This window comes from Asterias rubens, chromosome 15 (assembly GCF_902459465.1).
Source record: "Asterias rubens chromosome 15, eAstRub1.3, whole genome shotgun sequence".
NCBI classification, from domain to species: Eukaryota; Metazoa; Echinodermata; class Asteroidea; order Forcipulatida; family Asteriidae; genus Asterias; species Asterias rubens.
Window position 1 is genome coordinate 3,789,539 of NC_047076.1, and position 23,844 is coordinate 3,813,382.

Here is a 23,844-nt window from a genome sequence, read left to right on the forward strand (position 1 = left end):
CGAAACACAATGACAGCAAGATTGTCGAGCTGATGACACTCGCGCGTCGCCAGTAATTAGTCCCGTTCAAAGAGCTGTGGTATGATGTCGGGTTGCTGGAGGATCATTAAAGGCACGTGACACATTTGGTAATTGTCAAAGACCAGCCGTCAATTTCAACAAACTCTTCCTAACTTGGGATTAATCTCAGTACTTGGGATGAGTCCAATCCTTGCATGGTAACATGAAAACCGAACTTGTCCTAGCTCGAGATAGGATTAATCATCCATACATCGCACGTGGTTTATCCCAACATAACATAACAAACCTGTGAAAGTTTGTGCTCAATTAGTAATCGAGTTTGCAAGAGAGTAACAAAAGAAAAAACACCCTTTTTGCATTACTTTGTGTGTCTTCAGATGCATGATAAAATGCTTCAGGCATGAAGTCTTTTTATTATTTGAGTGAGAATTACCTCTTTCTTAAAACCTACGTTACTTCAGAGGGAGCCGTTTACCAAGTCGTTACCAAGTAAGTCGTTATGCTAACACTTATTTTGGGTAAAAACCAATAGTGTCCAGTGCCTTTAACCATAAGCTATTCCAAGTGTGGTTGAAGGAGATACATCTTTATGGCGCGTAAACCGGTTTTTCTTTCGGCTGCTGGCGATGATGTACGTTGTCACACCGCGGATGGAAGGAGTGTTCTGTAGCATCAATGTGCTCGCCACGGCAGCTGAGAATTGTACAATTAGACAAATCAATACTAAGAAGCGAAATACAGAAATATTCTGAGTACCTCCCAAGTAGTTTCTGATTCCACACGAACCCCTCTTGTAAGATTAGATTTCCACTGAGTGCCATGTTTCAGTTTCGACACTTATTATAAGCGTCAATTGAATCTGGACCCTTGTTAAAGGGTACAGGTACTTTTTGTAGGACACAAAACACAATGTCCACAGATTCACATTAAACGTACACGGTTTGAAGACAGTGATAGTGGAAAGCTTCATTAACATATTACTTGCTGAGGTACTGTAGTTTTGAGAAACGAGTAAAAGTCACGAACATATATTTCGTACTGGTACATTTTACGAAAACATCGTCATGTGGTTTTTACTTTTTTTTCTTCAACAACTTGACGATTCACATGTAATGGCCCAAAACAAAAATATACTAAAAGTATAAAAACCCTTTAAAACCACAGCCCTTGATTGGCTGTGAAGCTAAAAATGGAATTGATTTATCAAAAATATATCACAATTAGCGAGACTGTAAACCATTGTATAGCCTTCATTGTTCCCTGTGTTCGATAGCATTACCTGGTACCAGCTTTTAACACACAGACTGTGACCAGACTATAATTTTACCTCCACAGCCTTTGCCGATTGCTTGATTTAATTGTGATAACTTCAAATTAAATAATAGTATGATAATAATGATAATAATAGTGGCTTCCTATTAAAGGGAAGGTACACGTTTGGTAATTTTCAAAACAAATATTAACTTAAAACTGACTTGGTAACAAGCATTGGAGAGCTGTTGATAGTAAAACAAAAAACTGTGAGAAACGGCTCCCTCTGAAGTAGCATAGATTTTGAGAAAGAGGTAATTTCTCACTAAAATAGACAATTTGACAGTTACCAAGCGTGTCCAGTGCCTTTACAAGTCCATCCTCTCATCTTGTTAACACGTTAAATTCTCAATTAGAAAAATGACAAACTCCCGATGAAAAGTGATAAAACATTTTTTTTAGATTTCCTTTCGCAATTTCTAAACACTAGCGGTGAGGCTTTTCCCCACGTTCCCTAATAACTTATCTCTTCCTTGCTGTAATGCCCAGCATCGACCTAGGGATTCCTAAATCGGTGGAATAAGAGTCCGTCCAGGAAAAACCGATAATTTCCTTGTCCGTCCCGGGAGGCTACCCGAGCTAAACTCGGAAAGCTTCTGCCGGAGAGGACCACCGGAGGCGGGGACAACGTTTGATAGAAACTGGAGCAACCCTTTTATACACCAGCGGGCCCACAGACGGTTGCGTAGTCCCACCACTTTGCACCCCTCGGGCAAATGGGACACCACCGCAAATTGCTGCCGAACACGGGCACAATGCTGAAGAGACGAAGAAGGTGCCACCATTTGCGTGGGGGACAAATTTACGAACTGGGAAGACATGCATTTTGTGTTTTTTGTTAGGGGGCAGCGACTCTTAGGATGATTTCAATGGAATTTTCTTGGCTTTTAGTGGAAACCTGAAACGGCATTTTAGTTATTTTAGACTTGTCACAGCATGGTTGCAGGCGGTTAGAAAACAATTATAATAAAGAAACATCAAAACTCCATTTAGGGATTTCCTAGTGTAGAAAATGTATTTATGTAAGATTGGACAAATTTGTATTTTCACAAATTAAATGAGCCAGAAGCCTTACTCTAAACTTGGCTATCGTCTTCGGTGGATTTTCCTATAAATATCAATATAATCTAACAGGCGATTACTTGACAGTGTCGTAGTTTGTGGTCTACGTGCAATGATGACGTGCCTTGCTATACCATACAGTAACAAAAATTCATACTGAACACTCACACTGTGAAAACTGGGGTGTTACAGATGACACCAGTTGGTGTTTGTCACATAATGTATACATCGAGTAGAGACTCAAAATTAAAATCTAACGGTGTTAAAGTAGCTCCAGGCTAAAAAGGTTTTAGCAGAAAATGGTTTTATTTAAACACCTTTCGGGGCAAATGTTGATTCTGTCTTTATTAGTGGCAACACCCGTTGTGTAGTAAATTTTCACACCCTAGGTTGTCAGTGCATGATTCTCTCATGCCTTCATGATAGAGCGTCCACTCTTGTACAAGTACATACTTCTCTTCTTTACAACTTGATCAATCTTGACATTCTAACTGGTGCCCTAACTGGTGCCCTCTTTCTGCTAGGCCAGACATTTCTGTCCATTGAAAACGTTTGTGCCTAAACAGCTGACATGAAAGTAAGCCCAGATACCCAAACGAAACCATAAATTACGGACTTGTTATTAAGTATGCTTTTGGTATCTCTGTTTTTCTCTTACATGTAGGAGTTTAAACTGCAACCGCATCAAGATTCACAAACATTTCTTTGCCGCCTTCTTGATCCGTATGACCCTTGAAGTCATCCTGGTTGCCGATAAGAGACACAGAGACCAGTCTACTATGTACAACGGAGTCAATGATGTCAAATCCATACATTTAACGGTGAGTCTTTAAAGGGAATGTTGTATATATGTTGGTGTTTAGAACTGTTCTATTGTTTTAATCTGAGTTCTGTGAATGCCTCTTGACTCTTGAAGTCATCCTGGTTGCCGATAAGAGGCACATAGACCAGTCCAATATGTACGAAGGGGTCAATGATGTAAAATCCGTACATATAACGGTGAGTCTTAAAGGCACTGGACACTATTGCTAGTTAAACTCAAAATTTAGATTATGTTAGTATAATAACTTACTTGGTACAAGCAATGGAGAGATGTTGATAGTAAACATCGTGAGAAACGGCTCCTTTTTAAGTAGCGTAGTTTTTGAGAAAGAACAAATTCGTCACTCAAAACATTAATGACTTCAGGCCCTAGGCATCTGATAGCACACACATTTGTAAAACAAGGGGTGTTTATTTCCTTCTTTATTCTGTTGCAACTTCGATGACCATTATAAAGTAAAAAATATCTTCCGCTGAAAGATTAATCCGTTAATGAAACACACGAACTGCGAAATGTATCTGACGGAGACTTTTCTCAGATTCAAAATTTGGGGACGAAAACTGATAAATTTGTCGATACCACAACCTAGAGGTGAAATGGTTCTCAGTGCTTTATACTATCGAAAGCTGCTGAGGGCCTACTTCGCCAAGTAAGTTTTGATTGCCATTAAAGATGCTATGTCAGATTTTTGGCCTATACTATTAAAAAATAGATTTTTTCGAGTGAACTGTATTTCAAAGTTTATCACCCGGCTCTAGCGGAAAAAAGTTTAAATTTTTACTTTTAATGGTGAGGAACCATGACACAAAATAAAAACGTTTCTTATAAAACACATAAGAATTGGTCACGTGATATATTGTCGGGATCCCGACAAAAACTAATTTTGAGCACTTTATTTCACTGCTACTATTAATTGGCGGACTTTTTCGAGCAATGGCTCAAATGAAAGCTTGTAACTTTCTCAACCCCCATCAAGAAAATGCCTATCGAATTTTAAATCAAACTTTTGGGGTCAAATCGGCAACAAATCTGACGAAGCATCTTTAATTATAGAAGGGGTTACGAAATTTATACATTCCCTTAAAGGGGGCAGCATCTTGGGTTTGGGGATGATGATGATTTAAAACCTTAGGAATTGACGTCATCATACCGCCATCTTAGATTTGAAACAATGATGCAACAATGGAAAATACACGCACGGCGACGCATGTTCCAATTTAAAGCAACCTTCATTTGACCACCAGCCGAGGGCGCCCTACACAAGTGACGTCATGTGCGTTAGATCCATACGTTGTTTAGCCTGAGCCGTGCCTGTGATCTTTCTGGTTCTACTAATCAGTTACAAACAAAATTGTTCCTATCAATACATTTGTATTTTCATTGGTATTAGACTAACATGTTGATGTCATTTGATCTTTTTTTGTAGGGATGGATAGGTTCCCAATAATACCTCTGTTGTCGGTGAACACATTGAAGTTACCATGTTACAAAATACTGTTACACCTTTGTTTTATTTATTTCACATTAATATAATGCATTTTACCCTATGAAATCAGATGTCTCATCTACAGTACATAGCCCTTTCGACAAAAACATTTTGCTCTGCCCACTCCATTGTAACTTCCTAATTAGTCTCGCAAGTCATATGAACAATTTTTTTAATAAAACCTCTTTTCAAGAATATCTAAGACCGCCCAGGGGTTTAACGGAGAAGCCTTTTTCCACGGTGTAGTTATTAGCGCACGTCTCTTTCAATCATTGAATCCATGCTCTCTCTACCTTGGAGTCGTTGGGAACAAACAAGAGAGCTCACTCGCAATTAAAGTAGGGACCCTTGGGCAATCAAGCAGCCATATTTATTGAGTTTTGTTTTCAATTTGAAGGGAATTCAAAGAACATCTTTTCTTCTCGTCTTAGTAAATGCACTATCACGAACAACAATAGTAACAAAAACAACAAACAAACCATCAGCAACAACAACACCATCAGCAGTATAATAACAGAATTGACAGAAAAAACAAAGGCAATAACAACATAAACAACAACAACAACAACAACAACAACAACAGCAACAACAACAACAACAACAACAACAGCAACAACAACAACAGCAACAACAGCAACAACAGCGACAACAACAGTAAGAACACCAACCACCACAAACAGTAACAACAGCATCAACAAAAACAACAACCACAACAACAGCACCACCAACACAACAACAACAATAACAACAACAACAACAACTGCAATACCACAAATTATATTAACAATAACCAATTACGTCTCTTTTGACTTAAATTTGTAATGTTTCTTGTGTATAAATATTCTCCTCTGCTTTAAAAAAACAAAAATTATATAAAAATGTAAATCTGTATTTTAATTCAGTCTCTGGACTGAAAAAACAACACGAACAACGACAAGAACAACAACAGCATCAATAACATCACCAACAATGGCAGCAATGAAACAGTATTGTGATGCTTCCTCTAACGGGTGTATTTTTCTCTTTAGGAATAATTTAGTTTTTAGCGCGAGAATGTTCAATAATTAGCAATCTTGTACTGTATCCTTGAGGGTGGTATCCATCAGATTCTCCGGCGTGTTTTGAGGGGTTGGCTGTTCAGGGTGCCACCGCTGGGTGCAAACATTGCAGTTATGGCGCGACGCAAGAGGTTTGATGGGTGGTTGTAAAATGCCAATTTGCTGAACGTGGCGTTCATCTAGTTTGCCCTCAGGAATTTGTCAATTTCATTCATTAGGGTTTGGTTTACCCACCCCCCCCCCCCCCCCCACAAACCGGCCTCGAGTAATAAATGAAGAAAGCACACTGCGATTGCCAGACATGTTGATTGAATGTGTGAGCGAATGCGTGGAACATCTTTAGAGTTCCCTTTGGTCGTTTTCCTGAATTGTCTTACACTCCGACCACAATGACGTCATACACAGCGCCCTCTTGTGACGTTCATTTCAAAAAGTTTGTGTTTTAACGAATTATAACACCATGACGCAACGTGAAAGTAGAATTGGCTGTTGCAAACTGCTTACCGTTCAAAATGACCTATGGTATATAATTGCACTAGTATATATATAACACTAGTTTGTGGCCGTTACAAAATGTTTCGTTTTGTTTTACTAAACAAACACAGCACAGGAAAGGTAGTGAATGGCTGATGACCCCATCAGCACCTTCTCAAAAAAGAAAAGCCCATGCGGTTGTCAAATAAAAAGGGCCACACATCCACCCTTTAACATCGAATCCAATCCCTGAATAACAATGCAATTTCATTCACTGATCAATCCAAAGGAACTAATCATGATTATGTGGTAATGTAATGTCGGTGAGAACTTGTTTATCCAGTCAACAAAAACGGAAATTGTGAAAGGAACAAAGGTGCATCGCTCTCTTGATCACTTGGCTGCGTTTAAAGGTATAGCTTTCTCACTAAAACCACTTTTGTTTTCTTCTGTGAAACATTTCACTCTGAAATGAAGTCAGTTTTGAGAGAACTGTTTTTGAAAACCGATTAAAACCATATTATTATTATCAATTTGTTTAATTTTTAATTGGTATATACAAACTAAAATGACCAGCAGCAGTATCTGTGAAAGGGGCACTTAACAATGTCAACAACAAAAAAATAAGCAGGCCTATACATGTACATGTAAACAAATGAGACAAAAACATATTAAATGGCAATCATAGTTAAGTACCAAATTTACAAAACCATGATTTCGGTTTTGCATTTAACGCGCTGTAAACATTGCAACGTTTAGACAAGCTAAACATTCTGTTCGTTTGTTTTTCCTTTTGTTTTCTTTCTCGACTGACTAAGCGCACTTGCTCACAGGTTTGTTCTTGCGTGTGTATGTTTGATAACACTAAACACAACTAACGACGACTATTTCGTCAGCTCTACCAATCCTGTTTAACACCTTTAAGGGAAATCTACGACAATAACCCCAGCCTCGACTGCCTGTGAACGCCGAGGTAATTGTATGGCAGGCACCCTGATTGATTTCTCTATACCCCAACGGCAGCTATCGGATGATTAGAGAAAATAAGAAAGAAGGGCAAGGCAAACTTTCTGAGCTGCGTGGGTTTGCGTTCTGTTTGTATTATCAGCAGCGTGTGGGTTTGGGGACAGCCAATTGAATTTAATTAATTAATGTTCAAAATGGTTCAATTTCTACTCACGGGTTTGAATTTTTACTGGATTTTTATATTGAACCATTTCGTGACACCGTGGGGACACCATGGACGGGAGAAATAATATGGAGTACTTTCATCTGTTTTGAAATGAAACAAAGAAGTCAATATTGCTCAAAATCTTTCAACTCCCATGTTATTATTATAGTTTACTGAACGAACCATTCGAAATAAATTTAAATCACGATAAATAAACGACTGGAAAGATTTCTGTGCTCAAATAATTTGTGTTCGTCTGGTAGTTTCAATGAGTTATTTAAAAAGGCAAGTCACCCACCCCTTTCATAGATTTTTACTAGGCATATGAAAGCACACACATTTGTGCAACAATTGTGTTTTTCAAATTATTCTCTTACAACTTTGTGAACCTGTTGAGAAAAAAATTTAAACAAAATTGTTACTTAATTCATAATGTTAGAACATACAGCAAGTGATACTGGTCTTTGACTATAACTAAATGTGTCCAGTGCCTTTAAATGCGATTCGCTGTGACTATGTACTATGACAATTATTCCATTACTCAAGAGTTAATAATTTAAATTCAGACACCTTTGCATGCATGAAAGGCTGCTTGAAATTCACGTTGACAGATGTTTGCCCACGTTGCCATGGTACAGCTGCGGTAGGCCTGACTTTGTGCCCAATTTCATAGAGCTGCGTAAGCAGTAAAAACATGCTTAAAATGTGTCTGCTTTCGGGCAATCTCGGAGGTCCAGTTGGTAAGACGTGGGTTCGGATCCCACCCGGGAAAGTACTGATAGTGCTAACACATTATCGGTGTAAGGGTAAAACCAGAATTGATTATTTACAGGGACAAAACGGTGACGCCTCTCTTTCTTTATTCATTCTCCTGCAGACGAGCAGAGTACGAAACGTTGAAACGACATCGGCTCTTTTTAGAGCCAACACTCCCATTATCAAGAAATAGTCGTCGTTAGTTGTGTTTAGTGTTATCAACCATACACACGCAAGAACAAACCTGTGAACTAGTTGTGCACAACAAATATTGTTACATGGTTGTACCGAAAAGTTACTTCTTATCTATAGTTTTCTATTTCTTTCTTTTTTTGTTCAACAGCCAGTTTTGTGTGAGTTATTTGAGACGATCAGAGAGTACGGCAGGTTGTGTGCATTCTTCTGGATGTTCATCGAAGGTCTCTACCTGACGTTTCTTGTCTCAGCAAATGTCTTCAGCAAGCCAAGATTTCGGATCTATTACTGCATTGGATGGCGTAAGTCAGATTACTTTGTTTCTTATCTCTGATAAACTAACCGCTTGAAACTTTCACGGACACTTTCTCACAATGATGTTTTAAAATGCTAAACAGGATGGGCTGAGCAGACAAAATACTTGCAATATGGATAGGTTTGCGGTTATACCATAACGACCATCTCTAATGAGTTGGGGTGGTTCTGAAAAGAACCGTTGGTTTCAACTCGACGTTTCGATCAGCGATCAGAGCATACTGATCGAAACGTCGAGTTGAAACCAACAGTTCTTTTCAGAACCACCCCCAACTCATTAGAGATATAGTCATTACATGGTGTTACCGCAAACTCCTTTCCATATCGTATTTCCACCATGCAAAGTTTCAAATCCTACAAAATAATTGCAGACAATGTTTATTTTGTTTTGTGAGTTAATATTAATATCGAAGTCTTATATAGCGCACGTATCTACCAAACCAGGTACTCAAGGCACTGAGTATATACAAACTTTCAGAAGGATAGCAGTGATGATTTCTGAGACCCAATTATTTAGCACCTTATAAGGGTTTACAAGGTGCTCGGCGCATACAGCAGCCACAGCCAGGAACACCGGGGCGAACCCCTTCTCTTTTCTATAAGTGCACTGGATTCTTTTTACATGCATTACACAACACATGGGACCAACGGCTTTACGTCCCATCCGAGTTGATGTACCATACATAAATTGACAACATGTACAGATTTTGGTTAGATTATATCTAACTTTTGATTTGTCTTTTCCCCATCGCAGTTATACCTCTCCCTACAGTCATGGCGTGGGCTATCGCCATGTACCTTACAAGTAAAGAAAGGTTGGTATCTCACTTCTCAGTCAACTTCCATTGCACAATTTATCTGCTCGATTGATGTTTAACCAAGCTGCATGCAGACTACATCAATCAGCGTGTTTAAGAATCAGGCTGGGCTGTGGCATCCGGTTAGGTTGTATTCGTTCGGCATTAGGACAGGTGCATTCATTTTGTTTTTTAAGTGACTTGGGGCGGGTAGATCGCATCAACATTCAAACTGCTATAAACGTCATACAGGAAGCCAGTTGTGGTGCAATTTGTTCTAAAGTTTTCCGGGGATTTTTTTTATTTTTAACACAAAATAAGTGACTTGGGGCAACAAGATATCATAGGAAATACCCAGACTGCAGTAGATGTGTTAAACATCAGCCAGTTGTGGTGTAATTTCTTCTCAATTTTTCTGGGAGAAATGTTCATTGAAGCAAAAATAACTTTTGCCATGATATCATGTTCTCTGATTGGGTCAGGTTACACGAGGGAACTTACAGGCAATCAGTTCCAGGCAAATGCCAAGAAGATAATTCGTTCACTTTTGAATGTTTTACATATTATTCTTGGGGATCGTAAGACATTGTTTGAAAAGTTAAAAACCAAAGTAGTCATGTAGCATGACACGGGTAAGCTAGTCATGACGAATACTTTCATCTGCAACTCGTGTTCCAAAAAAGTGTTGGCCAATCTCATTTTATTACTAGGACATGCAGATCCAAGCGTGCCAAATAATTGAGTTTTATTAATATCAAACACCACACCCCCACCCTCCACAAAAGAAAACACTTTGGTTGATTGAAGTTTTAAAGGTTGTGTCTATGAAATTGCCTTCGCGTATAACAATAAGTAGAAATGGTAAATGGAAAGGATTGACCTTTTCAAGAACAAATGATGCATCGTGTGTTTAATGGTGTTCTCTAAAAAAGAAATTTGTGACCGGCAATGTTGTTATCCCTTGTCAATTCCAGCAGTGTTGCCATTGATGAAGAGCAATCGACAGCCACTCTTGGGCAGACCAAACCATTAATCTTTTCATTTGTATCAAATAAAAAAATGATCCCCCCCCCTCAATCAGCCCCGCCAAAGCCTTGCGATAGTATAAGCTAATGCACGAAGGGTTATTCCATAATGCCTAACAGATAAACAAGCCTCCAACGCCGGAGGGCGGGCAATTACGCCACCCCGCATCTGCAGAAACACACAGTGCCGTTTTTAAACCATAGTGCCGGATGACACCATGTACTTTTCTCCATCCCCCTCTCTCTCTTTCACTCCCCCCTTTCGTCTCAATGCCATTAACGTCGCCCTGGGACTAAACTGACCGCATTTTTACATATATGATGGTCCAACCATCCCTCTCTCCTTTTTAGTCCCCCACTCACGATAGACCAGGAGATCCGGGCAAAAGGATCTTTCTATCAGGGGGTTTAAAAGGCACATTTCCGACCGGTGAACGAAGCGGGTTGGACACCCCAAGGCTAAGACAAGAAAGGTCCCATGTTCACCTATTTTGTCCTCAGTCGAAACATCGTAAGGAGGGCCTGTAACAGCTCCTCGTATACCCCTTTTAAAAGAAACAGAAAGAAAGACAGTTGTTTCAGGCGAAGTGTCGATGGGTTTGATTTTAACTTCACATCGGCGGCATGTTTGAGTGCTGGCGTGACACAGCTGAAATACATGTGTTGGTAGTCGGCAAATAGTTTATTTATAAAGAGATATCGCAAGAGAGCTTTACATTTGGGGGCGTGTGTTCGAAACCAATGGGGATTCATATTCAAAGGTACTCTAAAAGGCATTGATGGATTCAGGATAACGATGTATAAACCACGGATAAACAGACCTACAAAGTGACTCCTGTGCTAGCGGGGAAGTATGAAGTTAAAAGTGTCAAATGTCAGAACACACTGTGACTAAACTGGTTCAAGTACTCAAAATTAATATTAGTTATTAAATTGTGTTTTGACCCATACACCGATGTGTGTTAGCACTGTATACTCAGTACTTTCCCGAGTCCTGTGAAAAGAAAAATCACAGGCATGTTACTCGTGTGAGATTCGAACCCACGACCCTTGCAATTCTAGAGCAGTGTGTCTTACCAACTATATAAAATATTAGTTATAGAAGAATTGCAAAATATACTAGTAGAACCATGCAATTCTTACACTAATTGTGCCTGGTTTCTTTTTTCACTATATTAATTAACATTGGATCTACATAAAAGTGAATGTGTAATTCTACTTGGGTCGAATAAACTTATCCTTGTGTGAGACATGTCTGACATGAGAATCTCACTATCAAAATAATGTATACCTTTTCAATGTGTAACCTACCTAAGTTTTTCAGGTTTTGTATAAATTGTAATAAGCACGAAATAATGCACAGATGATAAGTAAACTTCGCTGACCAGCGGCATGTATAGCACTAACTAAGCCTAAACCACATGTTCAGAGAATATTCTCTATAGCCACCTTGCGTTCTCTAATGCAAACATTACTGATCCAAAACCAAGGCTGGAATAAAAAATGATAAAATAGCCTGACCCAATTTCCAGCCGAATGAAAATCAGTGTTCGTGGCACACAGGGGACGCGGCAATCGTCCCGTCGCATTTTAGATGTGAAAGGGGATATCTTACCGACTTGTGGATTCAAGAGTGAGGGGTCAGACTCTCAGTGCCCTCTCTTTAGCCGTCAGTAGTCCGGACTCTGAGCCCCTTGGAGTACCCTTTCCAGGGGGCTGATGATACTAACCGTTGACAGGTAGTCGATTGCTTGGACGCCCCTCGGTGAAATAGACCGACGGTGTTTCTTCCTCTTATAATATTCTCTCTGCATGGATCGGTCGCGAGAGGGCGACGACCTATGAGATCACCACTACCTCCCTTTGGCGATTCCTTTCAACGCTTCTCATTTACCTTTCAGTTAAAGCTGAGGTATTTATTTTTGTATGGAGAGACTTTCGAAGAAAATGTCCATTGCGGCAGTTCTGGGTTTGAATTTGTAAAACTTGAAACCACCTCCTGATAGATGTAGCCTTCTTTGCACATCCTCACCTGTATTACTATACCAGGTGTCAAATGCATCTACAACGTACACTGTCAACCCTCCTACTGTCTGACCAGTCCACAACATCGACTATGGTTTTGAGTATTAATAAACTATGCCAGATCTAAGCTCAATACGTATGCTGTCCGACCTTTCAACATGATGGTCTTTAATAAATTTGAATGATATGCCAGCATGCACTCACGGTATCATGTGGTGAATGCATGCAGTGCACAGTCAACCCTCCAACTGTCTGACCATTTGATATCATCCACTGTGGTTTTGAATATAAGATTAAAATGCACTTTTATTCGCGACGCTCACGACGCTTTAACGTAGTAGTATTTGCCGGTAATGTATGTGTGGGACTTTACGTTCGAATTATACTCCTATGACATAGCACCATGAAGTTGACTATAATGTGCTGTGGCACAAAATGCGGCCAATCAAACCAGGTACTCAGGCCGACCCCCCTTCTCTTTTTCAAAGTGCTCTGTGATCTTACGTGCGTTATACACGGCACACAGGACCAACGGTAATTTACGTCCCAACCGAAGACTAGATGGAGCTTGCTTGGTGTTGAAAAACCACGGGTGTCATGAACTTACTTCTTATATCAACCCATGTAGCTGTATACCAGTGGTAGTTCCCACCGTACACAAGTGCAATCCTAAAACTTGTGAGAAAAGAATCCCTCGACATTATGAGATGGGTTCGACTACAAAAGCCACCGAAATGGTTAAGTAATGGGACGGACAGTGTGTCAAAATACGAGGGCATGGTAAACTTGCAAAAGGGAACACGCGTGTAACATGCTGTAATTAAACACAACTGAATACATGGCGAAGTGTGAATGACGTGTAACGCTACGGCACTGCCAACAGCTACGTTAAACCCCCTTGATTGTGTGTTTGAAACCACTCGATCGTGTGTGCATGGCTTTCTCCAGATGTCCCCTCATGGCAACCGTACAGTTTCCTCGCAGAATAAACCCTTTTTATACAATGAGGAGTTTTTTTGTTAAAGTTACACGGTGTCAGAAACCCGTTAATGGAGAGCGTGGACCGCGGCACTAAAGATAGCCGAAGGGTGTGTTCTTCTTCGCGCTCCATCAAAACAAGGCGTAATAGCTCGTGTAATCGTCGAGCACTGACGGGAGGCAGAGGGCAGCCAACCGTTGAAGAGCCGTTTTTAACCCATGGCGTTGTCAACAAGCTGATGCCTCTTCAACCTATCATCTCGTTCTGTTTCAAAGAAACAAGACAAAAAGGGGAAGTGAATGAAAACGCATGCACTTCTGGAGATGTCACCTATCAGTTGGGGATCGGTATCGCTTGTTATGTACGTAACTCATCCACGCCTCCCTGTAACGGATGGAGTTTATGCGTGCCGGTGCACACGTAAATATCACCACATCAAATCCAACTTGACTACACGAGCCGGATGCGAGAGAAGTAGTTTCACCTTATCGAGCACGGTACTATTCGACTACTTAAAGATCGATACTAGAGAAGCAAAATAATCGACTCCCTGCCGAACTGATATCAAAAATGTCACTGAGCGATGAGCGAAATAAACTCCTCATTTGAGCTCGGTGCTATTCAATTTGGCAATCGATACCTGAAAACAAAATAATCAACTCCCTGCCGACCTGGTATCAAATTAATATTGTCACTGAGCGATGCCCCAAAAGATAATTCTCATTATTAAACCTCATTCGGTCTTGGGAATATTGGTTGATCTCACGCTTTGATCTCACATCAGACGAAGGGCTCTTATCCAGGTGTTCATCCTCGATTATTAAAACTGCAGCAGCACAACTCAAGAATCTTTCAAGCAAACATTGAAACACAGCTCTGTATTTTATGCTTTGTGGATAACCCTTGATACGTTTATGCACTAAACTAAAGGGTGAGGACAAAACAAAAAATGTGTGGACGTATGCAAGTCCATGGGGTTTCAGGTCCTTGCACAGTGTGGACACCTATTTATCCCAGGTCTCCAACATTAGTGAAAGCACTCTGGTTACTTATTTGAGCTCACACACTGTTTCAAGTCTATCCGTTGTGTGGACCTCTTTTATTCTCAGGTCAGCACTTGGTAGTTAATGCTTGCCCAGGAAAGCCCAATAAGATTGATCATCACCCGGAAAGGTCGATACCCTGATTTTTTTTGTTTTTTAGTACTTGTTCTTATTTGTAGTTATTTGTGTGGAGTTTTGCTGGTTTTAAACTTTTCCTAGTGTGCCGTCTGATACTGTTTTGGGCCCAAGGGTATAGCTTAACTTTTTTAAACAATAATCAGAGAGGGAGTTTAAAAGATTGTTTTCCTTTCTCGTTTATTCCAATCTGATAGCTCCTGTTCGTAACTGTGACCGATTTCGCCTTCATTTTTCTAATCTTAATCGGAACATCAGACGGCAAAGAGACAAGCGAGCGTGTTTAACAATCCATAAATATATTTAAAGATGAATAAAATAAAATTGCTCCAATTTGTCATTTTGCATTCTATTTTCCTTTTTTACAGATGTTGGAAAGACCACGCAGTCTCAAATTACTACTTGATCATCGAGATACCGCGCAACGGGGCACTCATTGTAAGTAGAATTTAAGTCTCACTTACCCCCTCTGGAGTCGAGATTCCGGGTCTTGATTTCCATAGTTTGATGGCAAGTGTCTCTAAACATCATGTGCCTGCATGAACAGTCCGATTATTGAAATGGGTTTAGTGCATCAAAAACGTTGAACTCAATATCATGATGAATTGACCGGTTTGCATTGCGAATGTAGATTTACTTTGAGTTTATTGCACTTCAATTGAAATTTCATTAAAATGTCCCTCTCTCTCTCTCTCTCTCTCTCTCTCGGGATCGAACTCGAGCGGGAAATAAAGTTGGCGAATGGGGTACAAGTTGCAGATTGTGGTTGGGTGGTACTGGTGCTTTGGATAGTCGGTTGGCCAGTATTTTTTTGCTTGCAGTTTTTTTTTTAATTGAAAGTTTAATTTCTTATACTTTTTACAGATTTGAGGCAGACAAATCTACATTATGTGCAGTGTGGATAACTTCCTTGTTCTTGTTCGTTTACAGTTTCACTGGTTATTTCCCAATAATGTTTAATTGTCGTATTGTACATTACATTGTTTTACGAAGTTAAATTGACAAATTTACCAATATATCAATAGAATACATTCTGTTTTTAATTACAAAAAAAATCGAGATAAAATGAGCTAAGTTTACTACATCAAAACGTCTTGTTTTTGAAATTTAAAAGCCGATAATTAAACTTGCACTTTTCCTTTCTAGATCAACGTATTGTTTCTAGTAAACATCGTACGGGTCCTGGTGACGAAGCTTCGAGAGAGTAATTCAAGCGAAACAAAACAGATCAGGTTGGTGTTGTCTTTTTTTAAAGGTAGATGTTGGTAACAAGGCAATGGGGCTAAAAGGAAACAAAACAAACAGCAACAATATGGTCCCCCCAAAAAAACTATTTAAACCACCAAAACACACAAAAAAAAAAAAAATATTTTTGTTACTGCAGCTGTTGTTGTTGTTGTCGTTGTTGTCGTTTTTGTCGTTGTTGTCGTTACTGTAGCTGTTGTTGGTGTTGTTGTTGTTATCGTTGTTGTCGTTGTTGTCGTTGTTGTCGTTGTTGTCGTTGTTGTCGTTGTTGTCGTTGTTGTCGTTGTTGTCGTCGATGTCGCTGCCGCTGCCGCTGCCGCTGGTGGGACAAAGCCTTATGGGGAACTTTGGTAGGAACTGCAAACCCAATTCATTTACAATGCTGGAGTCTGGGCTCGTCTTTGAAACGGGATCCACAGAGGTGAAAGCAGGAACCCGACCCCAAACTCTTACCCCTCTCGGATTAATTTCCAACTTTTTGCCTCCACAGAAAAGCCGCAAAGGGTGCCGTGCTGTTGATACCACTGTTGGGCGTGGCTAATTTAGTCTGGTTCATCCCGTCTCCCAACGTGACAGACTCCAGAGCCAGCATCGTACTCTACAATTATCTGTTTCTTTTCCTTGACGCTTATCAGGGCTTCTTTCTCTGCGTCATGTACTGCTTCTTGAATCACGAGGTGGGTGTTGGGTTTTGACGGGTGCAGTTACTGTAACAATGCATTCTTTAAAGGGTGTATGTAACTTTTGTAGGACAAAAAACACAATGTCCACATATTTACGCTAAACTTACACAGTTCGAAGATAGTGATAGTAGAAAGCTTCCCTGAAATTATTACGTGCTGATGTGCTGTAGTTTTTGGGAAATGAGTAAAACAATGTCATGAAAATAATTTTGGACTCATGAGACGAAAATTATTTTCAGCATACAAACGTATTTTCACTACATTGTTTTACTCATTTATCAAAAACTACAGCACCTCAGTAAGTAATATTTGAAGAGAAGCTTTCCACTATCATTATCTTCAAACCCTGTAAGTTTAATGTAAATCTATGGACATTTTGAAAAGGTACCCAAATCCTTAAACGTCGGTGTTCACCGATCCCAATTGAAAGTGGTTATTTAAACCAAGATGTCCCATGAGTGAACTCAAACACTGTAGCTCGCAATCCTCAGTAAACAAGTAAACAAGGATGCTTGCTAATTGTGTAAACCAGAAAGCAATCTTCATCGATAAGTGTTTCGGTGTTCTTAATTTACATGCACTACCAAACTTAGTGGAATTACAAAGGGACCTGGCTTATGCTTCATGCGATAAACATGTTGGTTGAAGTTTATCTTGCCACGACTGGGACTAGAGTATGGTGCTCTTATTCGCTATGCCGACACACAATTGAAATGACATAGTTGTACGTGCGTAACATTTTCACATGCGTTTGGATGTTTCGAAACTTATTAAGTAAAATGGAACGAGGATAGAAATGAGAACCTTAAGTTTCTGCGCGCAAGAATCTGCATAATTTGCTTTGAAACACGAAGTACAGCGGATATGGAAGCGTCTTATACGACGTACAAATAAAAAACGATACCAACGTTGTTGTGAGTATAATACCACTCAAAAACCACCCTCTAGTGGCAATGTCTAATGCAAGTAATGTATTAAAGCAATACTTTGACCAAACGTGACCAAAAGAGTTCTTAAACAAGTCAAGTAGTCATTAATTATTTCATTTGAGTCTAAATCGCTATGACTCCATAACAAACTTGTTCTTTGATACAACTCACTATACACTCTAAAAACTAAAGAGTCGAATACAACACTTGCATGAGTTCGGTGAGTGACTACACTTTGAAAGTGTTTGATCCAGCGTTGTGTTTGTTAAATCTAGCATTTTAATTTTTTGATCCAAAGCAAAAAGGATTTATTCAACAATTGAACTGTTAATTCAACATTTCTCAAAAAAATTCCTTCGAATTGTTGGATCAGCTTTTTAAACGTTTAACTGGCACTTATATTGTTGACCAAATACTTTTAAATGCTGGATTCAACACTTTCAAAGTGTAGTCACTCACCGAACTCATGCAAGTGTTGGATTCAACTCTTTAGTTTTTAGAGTGTACAGTGCTTTATTTAGTCCATCAGATAATCCTGAACGTGTATGTTTGTTATCCAGGTGCGAATGACAATACATCGGAAATGGTCTACATTGCGATACTACAGAGATCCCTACCCGTTCCTGCGTCGAACATCCGTCCTGACCTCAACATCAGATGTAGGTCAAACTAAACATCCTTAAACGCTAGGTGGCTTTATACGCATTTTTATTTTTTTTTCAATTCTCTAAACATCTGTCCTGGAATGTGGGTTAATATAAAACAACCGTAAAGTAATTTGACAATTTCGAAACCCTTCTAAAACAAACAACATAAATAGGGTTGTAGGGTTGAACTAACAAAAACTTACCTCAAAGGAACTTGAATCTGTGACCTTTGAATGTTGAAGATTTAAGTCAATGCTCTTGTTTATAGCCGCTCTTGGTCAACCCACAATCCTGTTTATATAAAAACAACTCCTAGATTTTTGATTAAAACTTATTTTTCATTTTGTTTGTCTTTGTAAAATCAAGATGATGAGCACAACAAGAGCTGCCTACAAACCCTCACAGAAAATGAACGGCACTGCAGGCGGGGAATACGTAAGTGCTTTAGAGAGTCTCACAGCAAAACTGTGTTTTTCTTTCAACATTCTCTTGCAACTATGATGACCAATCAGGTCAAAAAGATTTGATGTGTGATATGTATACGTTGGGATACACGAAGTGAGAATACTGGTCTTTGACAATTTACTAAAGATATCCAGTGCCTTGGAGTAAGAAAACAAGTGAAAGTTTTAACAATCACACTGCAACCTAAGGCCGACCATACAAGGTCTGTATTTATTTTGAAAGTTACCTGTCTGGTTACTTCTCAGTTTAAACCCATAACACTCTTGCCATCGTTCAGTTTCCTGTTTTCCTCATTCCACCGCACATTACCAAACCGACCAGAAGGGAAATCTCTGTACCTTTTTTCCCTGCCGACAATTTGCTATGCATGAATGACACCTTTTACAGAGAGCACTTCTCCCGCCAAAATCAAATAAATTAAGCGACACGAGAAGGTGTGGAGGTTCGGGGCTATCGATGACCATTCCAACTTATCATTATAGCTTTAATTTGTCCAGGGAGGTTGTGTCCGTGTTTAATTGGCGTTAAAAAAAAACACGGCCCTCGGGACAATTTCTGGCACCCTCAGTAAACAGTTTTGACAAAGCGGTCAAATCTTTAGGTTGATAATAAAACTAGGAAATAACAACACCTAAATGGTAATGACCATTAAAACCCTTTGGGGCATTTTTCTATGTGAATAAACCTCCACCAAAAAAATGAATATTCATGATTGGATGACTTTCCACGTGGTCAACGTCACCTCCGGCTAGTAGATGTCTATTGCCATTGGTTAAATATTATTGTATTAGGTTTGGAAAACCACCGGCATGTGGATTATGGCCTTGGTTTGCTCTGCCCGTGGTATATCAGATATTGGGAACAACATGGGATCATAATTGGAGACTAGTTTTAATGAGTGTGTGTAGGACAAACAAAAGGTCTCCAAAGGGGAATTCTAACGACTAGCATGCCCCACAAAGAATTATGTGTGCAAAATCTATGGGAGGTTCTTAACGACAGGGACAAAGGGAAAGCACAAAAGTTGTCTCCACCGTGATGCAAACACAAAATATGTGTAGATGCCTATTTTGAAAACGCAATCTCCGCAATATTTTGTTTAAAAGAACACGTTGCCTTGGCCAGGACGAGTTGGTCTTTGAAATGGCCGACCGTGTAATTTCGCAAAGTAAAAGTAAAACCACGCAATTCCAATGCAAACTTAAGTGAAAGAACAATAGATGTCTCCACAGGGATGCAAACAAAAATATGTGTAGATGCCTATTTGAAATCTCCGCAATATTTTGTTCAAAGGAACACGTTGCCTTGGATCGGACGAGTCGGTCTTTGAAATGGCCGACCGTGTAATTTCGCAAAGTAAAAGTAAAACCACGCAATTCCAATGCAAACTTAAGGGAAAGAACAAAAGATGTCTCCGCAAACAAAAATATGTGTAGATGCCTATTTGAAATCTCCGCAATATTTTGTTCAAAGGAACACGTTGCCTTGGATCGGACGAGTCGGTCTTTGAAATGGCCGACCGTGTTATACGCAAAGTAAAAGGAAAACCACGCAATTTCAATGCAAACAATTGTGTGGAACATTGTATTCTATACTTTTAAAACATCTGTCTAACCATTATGCATCTTTTAACAAACGTTTTTCATAGACCAACTCAACCGATCCAAGGCAACGTGTTCTTTTAAGGAGCGATTATTTTTGATTACTAGAAGTTTACTTGTTCAGTAACTTGTTTATTAATTGATGTTCCTTCTGGTTTGGTTTTCCCATAACAGCTGAAGATGGCTGCGATCGATGAAATGAGCAGTACGCATGCCTGATGACCCTTGACCTGATGAATTAAGAGGACACGAACCATGTAGTGAAATCTTTAGAGCAACATTAAGCCAAGATTATCTGTCTGCTTCTGTGATCTCCGGAAAATATGGAAAGGTCCGTCAAACTTTAAGCGGGAAAAATCGAGGTATTTGTTGATGGACTTGGAGCCATGTATATTAGCCTACGTATTGAACTCGTCCAGGAATCCTCCAGTTGAAAGCATCGAGACTCCAGTGAGAAAAATAAGCTCTGTTTAAACGGAGAGCCATTGGCTAATTGAAAGCATCGTCTGAAGCTTATTGGTCAGATGAAAGTAGCGACTTGTGTTGAAGACATGAACATTGAGAACTCTTATGGGTGGAAAGAGCTGAACACGTAAAAGGCATTTTGTAAATAATAAAATTATTCGATCATCATGAGCGCAAGACCAATTTGCGGGTACAATCCACAAATGCGTTCAAAGGTCTGTCCAGTTGTAGTAAGGCCTGCTGACTATAAGGGTCGAAACGTCGGGCCACTAACTACTTGTTAAACTATACGTACACTTTTCACATGCGTTTCTATGGCGATATCATATTTACCAAACAATAATTTTGCAACACTAAAATTATGAACAATAGTATGACAAAAATGAGGCTGACTAGATAAAGTGAAAGTGATCCCTTTACGTGGTAATAATTATTCGTTAAAATTGATAAACACTCGTTTCCTAGCTTGGGGTGTCTTGAAAACCGAGCAGCGTTAAACTATATAGCGCCATCTCGAGTCGGGTGTATGAATGAAAGGGAACTATATTTTGAAGTTTGTGTGTTATGTGATCGAGGTTTCTGAATGTGATGAACGTTTGTTTGATATTGGATATTGGATATTGGGCATGCACGTAGGAGTGTACAGCGCATACCAATATTTTATATTTTACGTATAAAGTGAATGTCCATCGTCCAATATCGATGAACAATGTAGACATTCATTGTACAAACCAACGTCCAATATCCAATATTGCTGTCCAATGTAGACATCCACTGTGTAGACACCTACGGGAATGTCCAATATCCATTATCGATGTATTCACTGTACAGACCTAGTGAATGTTCAATGCCCAATCCCAAACTCACTTTACTGTCAATGAATGTGCGTTTCTTCCACCAAGTTGTGTTTAATTTTGTAGACAGTTATAGAAGACTACCTTTTCACATTGTGGCTATAAATTCAACAGGACTGTGCTGTTGAGTGTTTTACTGGACAAGGTGACAAAAAAATATCAAGTCAGAAAAAAAATACAAGTTATTGGATGTTTGCATTTGGGATTACAACACATAGTATGTATACATTGATATATTGTGAGAGATGGTAGACTGTTTGAATCAGACGGTGGGATTGTGATAAGTTAATAAATGAAACATTTATTAGACTTTTCGGGCAGTCTTGCCTTATCAGTAGAGACATTATAGTAGTATCGATGACGTCACAGACTGTAAACAAGCAATGACGTCATCTGTGGATGTTTCTCCATTCAAACTATTGCACTCGTATTCCTCTGTATTTCTTCTGCACACACTTTCACTCTTAAAACAATAATAATTGGTAAATGGTACAACTATTGTTCCTCTATTGTTCTTTATAAATTCCTCTTAACTGTTTGTTTGGAATTTGTTATTCATTTAATTAATCTTATCAAACAACTATTTATTTGTTTATTTCCAACTAATATATTGCCTATGATTTGATACTGATTGTGATTTTGAAACTGTGGAAATAAACTGATTGATTGATTGGGGTAGCATTGTTAGTAATTATTGGGTAGGCCTACCCTTACATCGCTGGAAGAGCACCCCCATTGTCAACCTCGATAACCGGGAACCCCTGAACCCTTGATTCTTAGAAATACAAGAATCCCAGGAAATTCCTCGATAATTTTCACCCCACCGTCACCTCATGTTTTTTCACGCTCGATGCTCTTTATTTTGCCGATGAGAAGACTATACATTTAGAATGCTAACCCGTGATTATTTCGCACAGCCATGCTCCCAAGCAATGGTCGGTTTTGGGGGTTTTTTTTCCAGCGAAATAACTTTTTCACAGGTAGTCGAGTGCAATTCAAAGTATGAATAGGTCAAAATAAAAGGTCACATAAATCTCCCGCGTCATTCGTCTACGTGTGACTGTTTTGTAGCGTCACCCAAAATAATTATAGCCATTTAGGCCTACGTCATCAATTTGTCAAAACGATTGGTTCCCGTTTTTAACTGGTTCCTACCGGCCAGCTCACTCACCCCTTGGTAAACAAGCGTCCTCGAACACACATGGTACCACTATTTTTTTTTTGTATGCATTGTAAATACTATCAATAGACCAATAAATATATTTGTTAATTCTACATGGTCGAATTTAAATTTATTATGTGTTTTGAATGAATGCATGACTTTTGCATAAATGTACATTTTGATTAAAAAGAAGAAGTATTTTTATTTGAATTAGTTTATTTAAATATTTATCATGCAAAAAGAGAATTCACTTATTGTGTTAAGGAATTAAGAGACAATATGTTTGAAATTAGCACGAAAACTCATCTATGTTGTTTTTTAATACAATTCAATGTTTAACTTTTGATCAAAACTTTGAAAATAGTTCTGAGTCTACGTCTCAATGTTGAGATCACGTGTCCGCAACGTCACCAGGAAGGTCATGGATGCTATATGGGTCTTCCTGCTGATGAAGATCGTAGTTTCAGTCGAAATGTATCAGTACGGACATATTTGTGATTAAAAATGTAAACATTTAAATGTATTTGATAATAATTATTGTTTTTGACCAAGTGCTTCTTTTATACACTTTATGTCACATGACAATGTGCAACTGGTGTCCTGCTTATTTCTGAGCAGAAAGTTGTTAGGCAATTGTTGTTCCCCCGGGCACAATTTCATGCTTACGCAGATAATAATGCTTGAAAGGCCGTGGAAACTTTTGGTAATTACTCAAAATAGTTATTAGCATAAAACCTTACTTGGTAACGATTTTTACTGGGGAGCTGTTGATAGTGAGAAACTGCTCCCTCTGAAGTAAAGTAGTTTTCGCGACGAAGTAATTTTCCACGAATTTGATTTCAAGACCGCAGAATTACATTTTGACGTCTCGAAATCATGCATCTGCAAGCACACAGCTTCGTGTGACAAGGGTGTTTTTATTTCATTCTTAGGCAACTTCGACGACCAATATTTGAGCTCAAATTTTCACAGGTTTGTTATTTTATGCATATGTTGAGACACACCAAGTGTGAAGACTGGTCTTTGACAATTACCAGTTTCCAGTGTCTTTAATCATTTTCTGCTTTAAAACAAAAATGTGTTGGACAAAAGAAGCTAATCACAACAAAGATGGTGC

General features: G+C 39.1%; 1 protein-coding gene across 1 annotated transcript in view; it reads left to right on the forward strand.

Moving 5' to 3' along the window:
* The window catches only part of LOC117300214 (PDF receptor-like), a 32,634-nt gene extending 9,149 nt beyond the window's left edge, over nt 1-23,485 (forward strand). Inside the window, exons 6-14 of the mRNA XM_033783942.1 lie at nt 3,059-3,215; nt 8,506-8,659; nt 9,427-9,487; nt 15,045-15,114; nt 15,823-15,908; nt 16,412-16,598; nt 18,094-18,192; nt 18,547-18,615; nt 20,421-23,485. Coding sequence (XP_033639833.1) covers nt 3,059-3,215; nt 8,506-8,659; nt 9,427-9,487; nt 15,045-15,114; nt 15,823-15,908; nt 16,412-16,598; nt 18,094-18,192; nt 18,547-18,615; nt 20,421-20,465 — 928 coding nt within the window. The 3' untranslated portion in view covers nt 20,466-23,485. The remainder of the gene's footprint in view (nt 1-3,058; nt 3,216-8,505; nt 8,660-9,426; nt 9,488-15,044; nt 15,115-15,822; nt 15,909-16,411; nt 16,599-18,093; nt 18,193-18,546; nt 18,616-20,420) is intronic.
* The last annotated feature ends 359 nt before the right edge of the window (nt 23,486-23,844 follow it).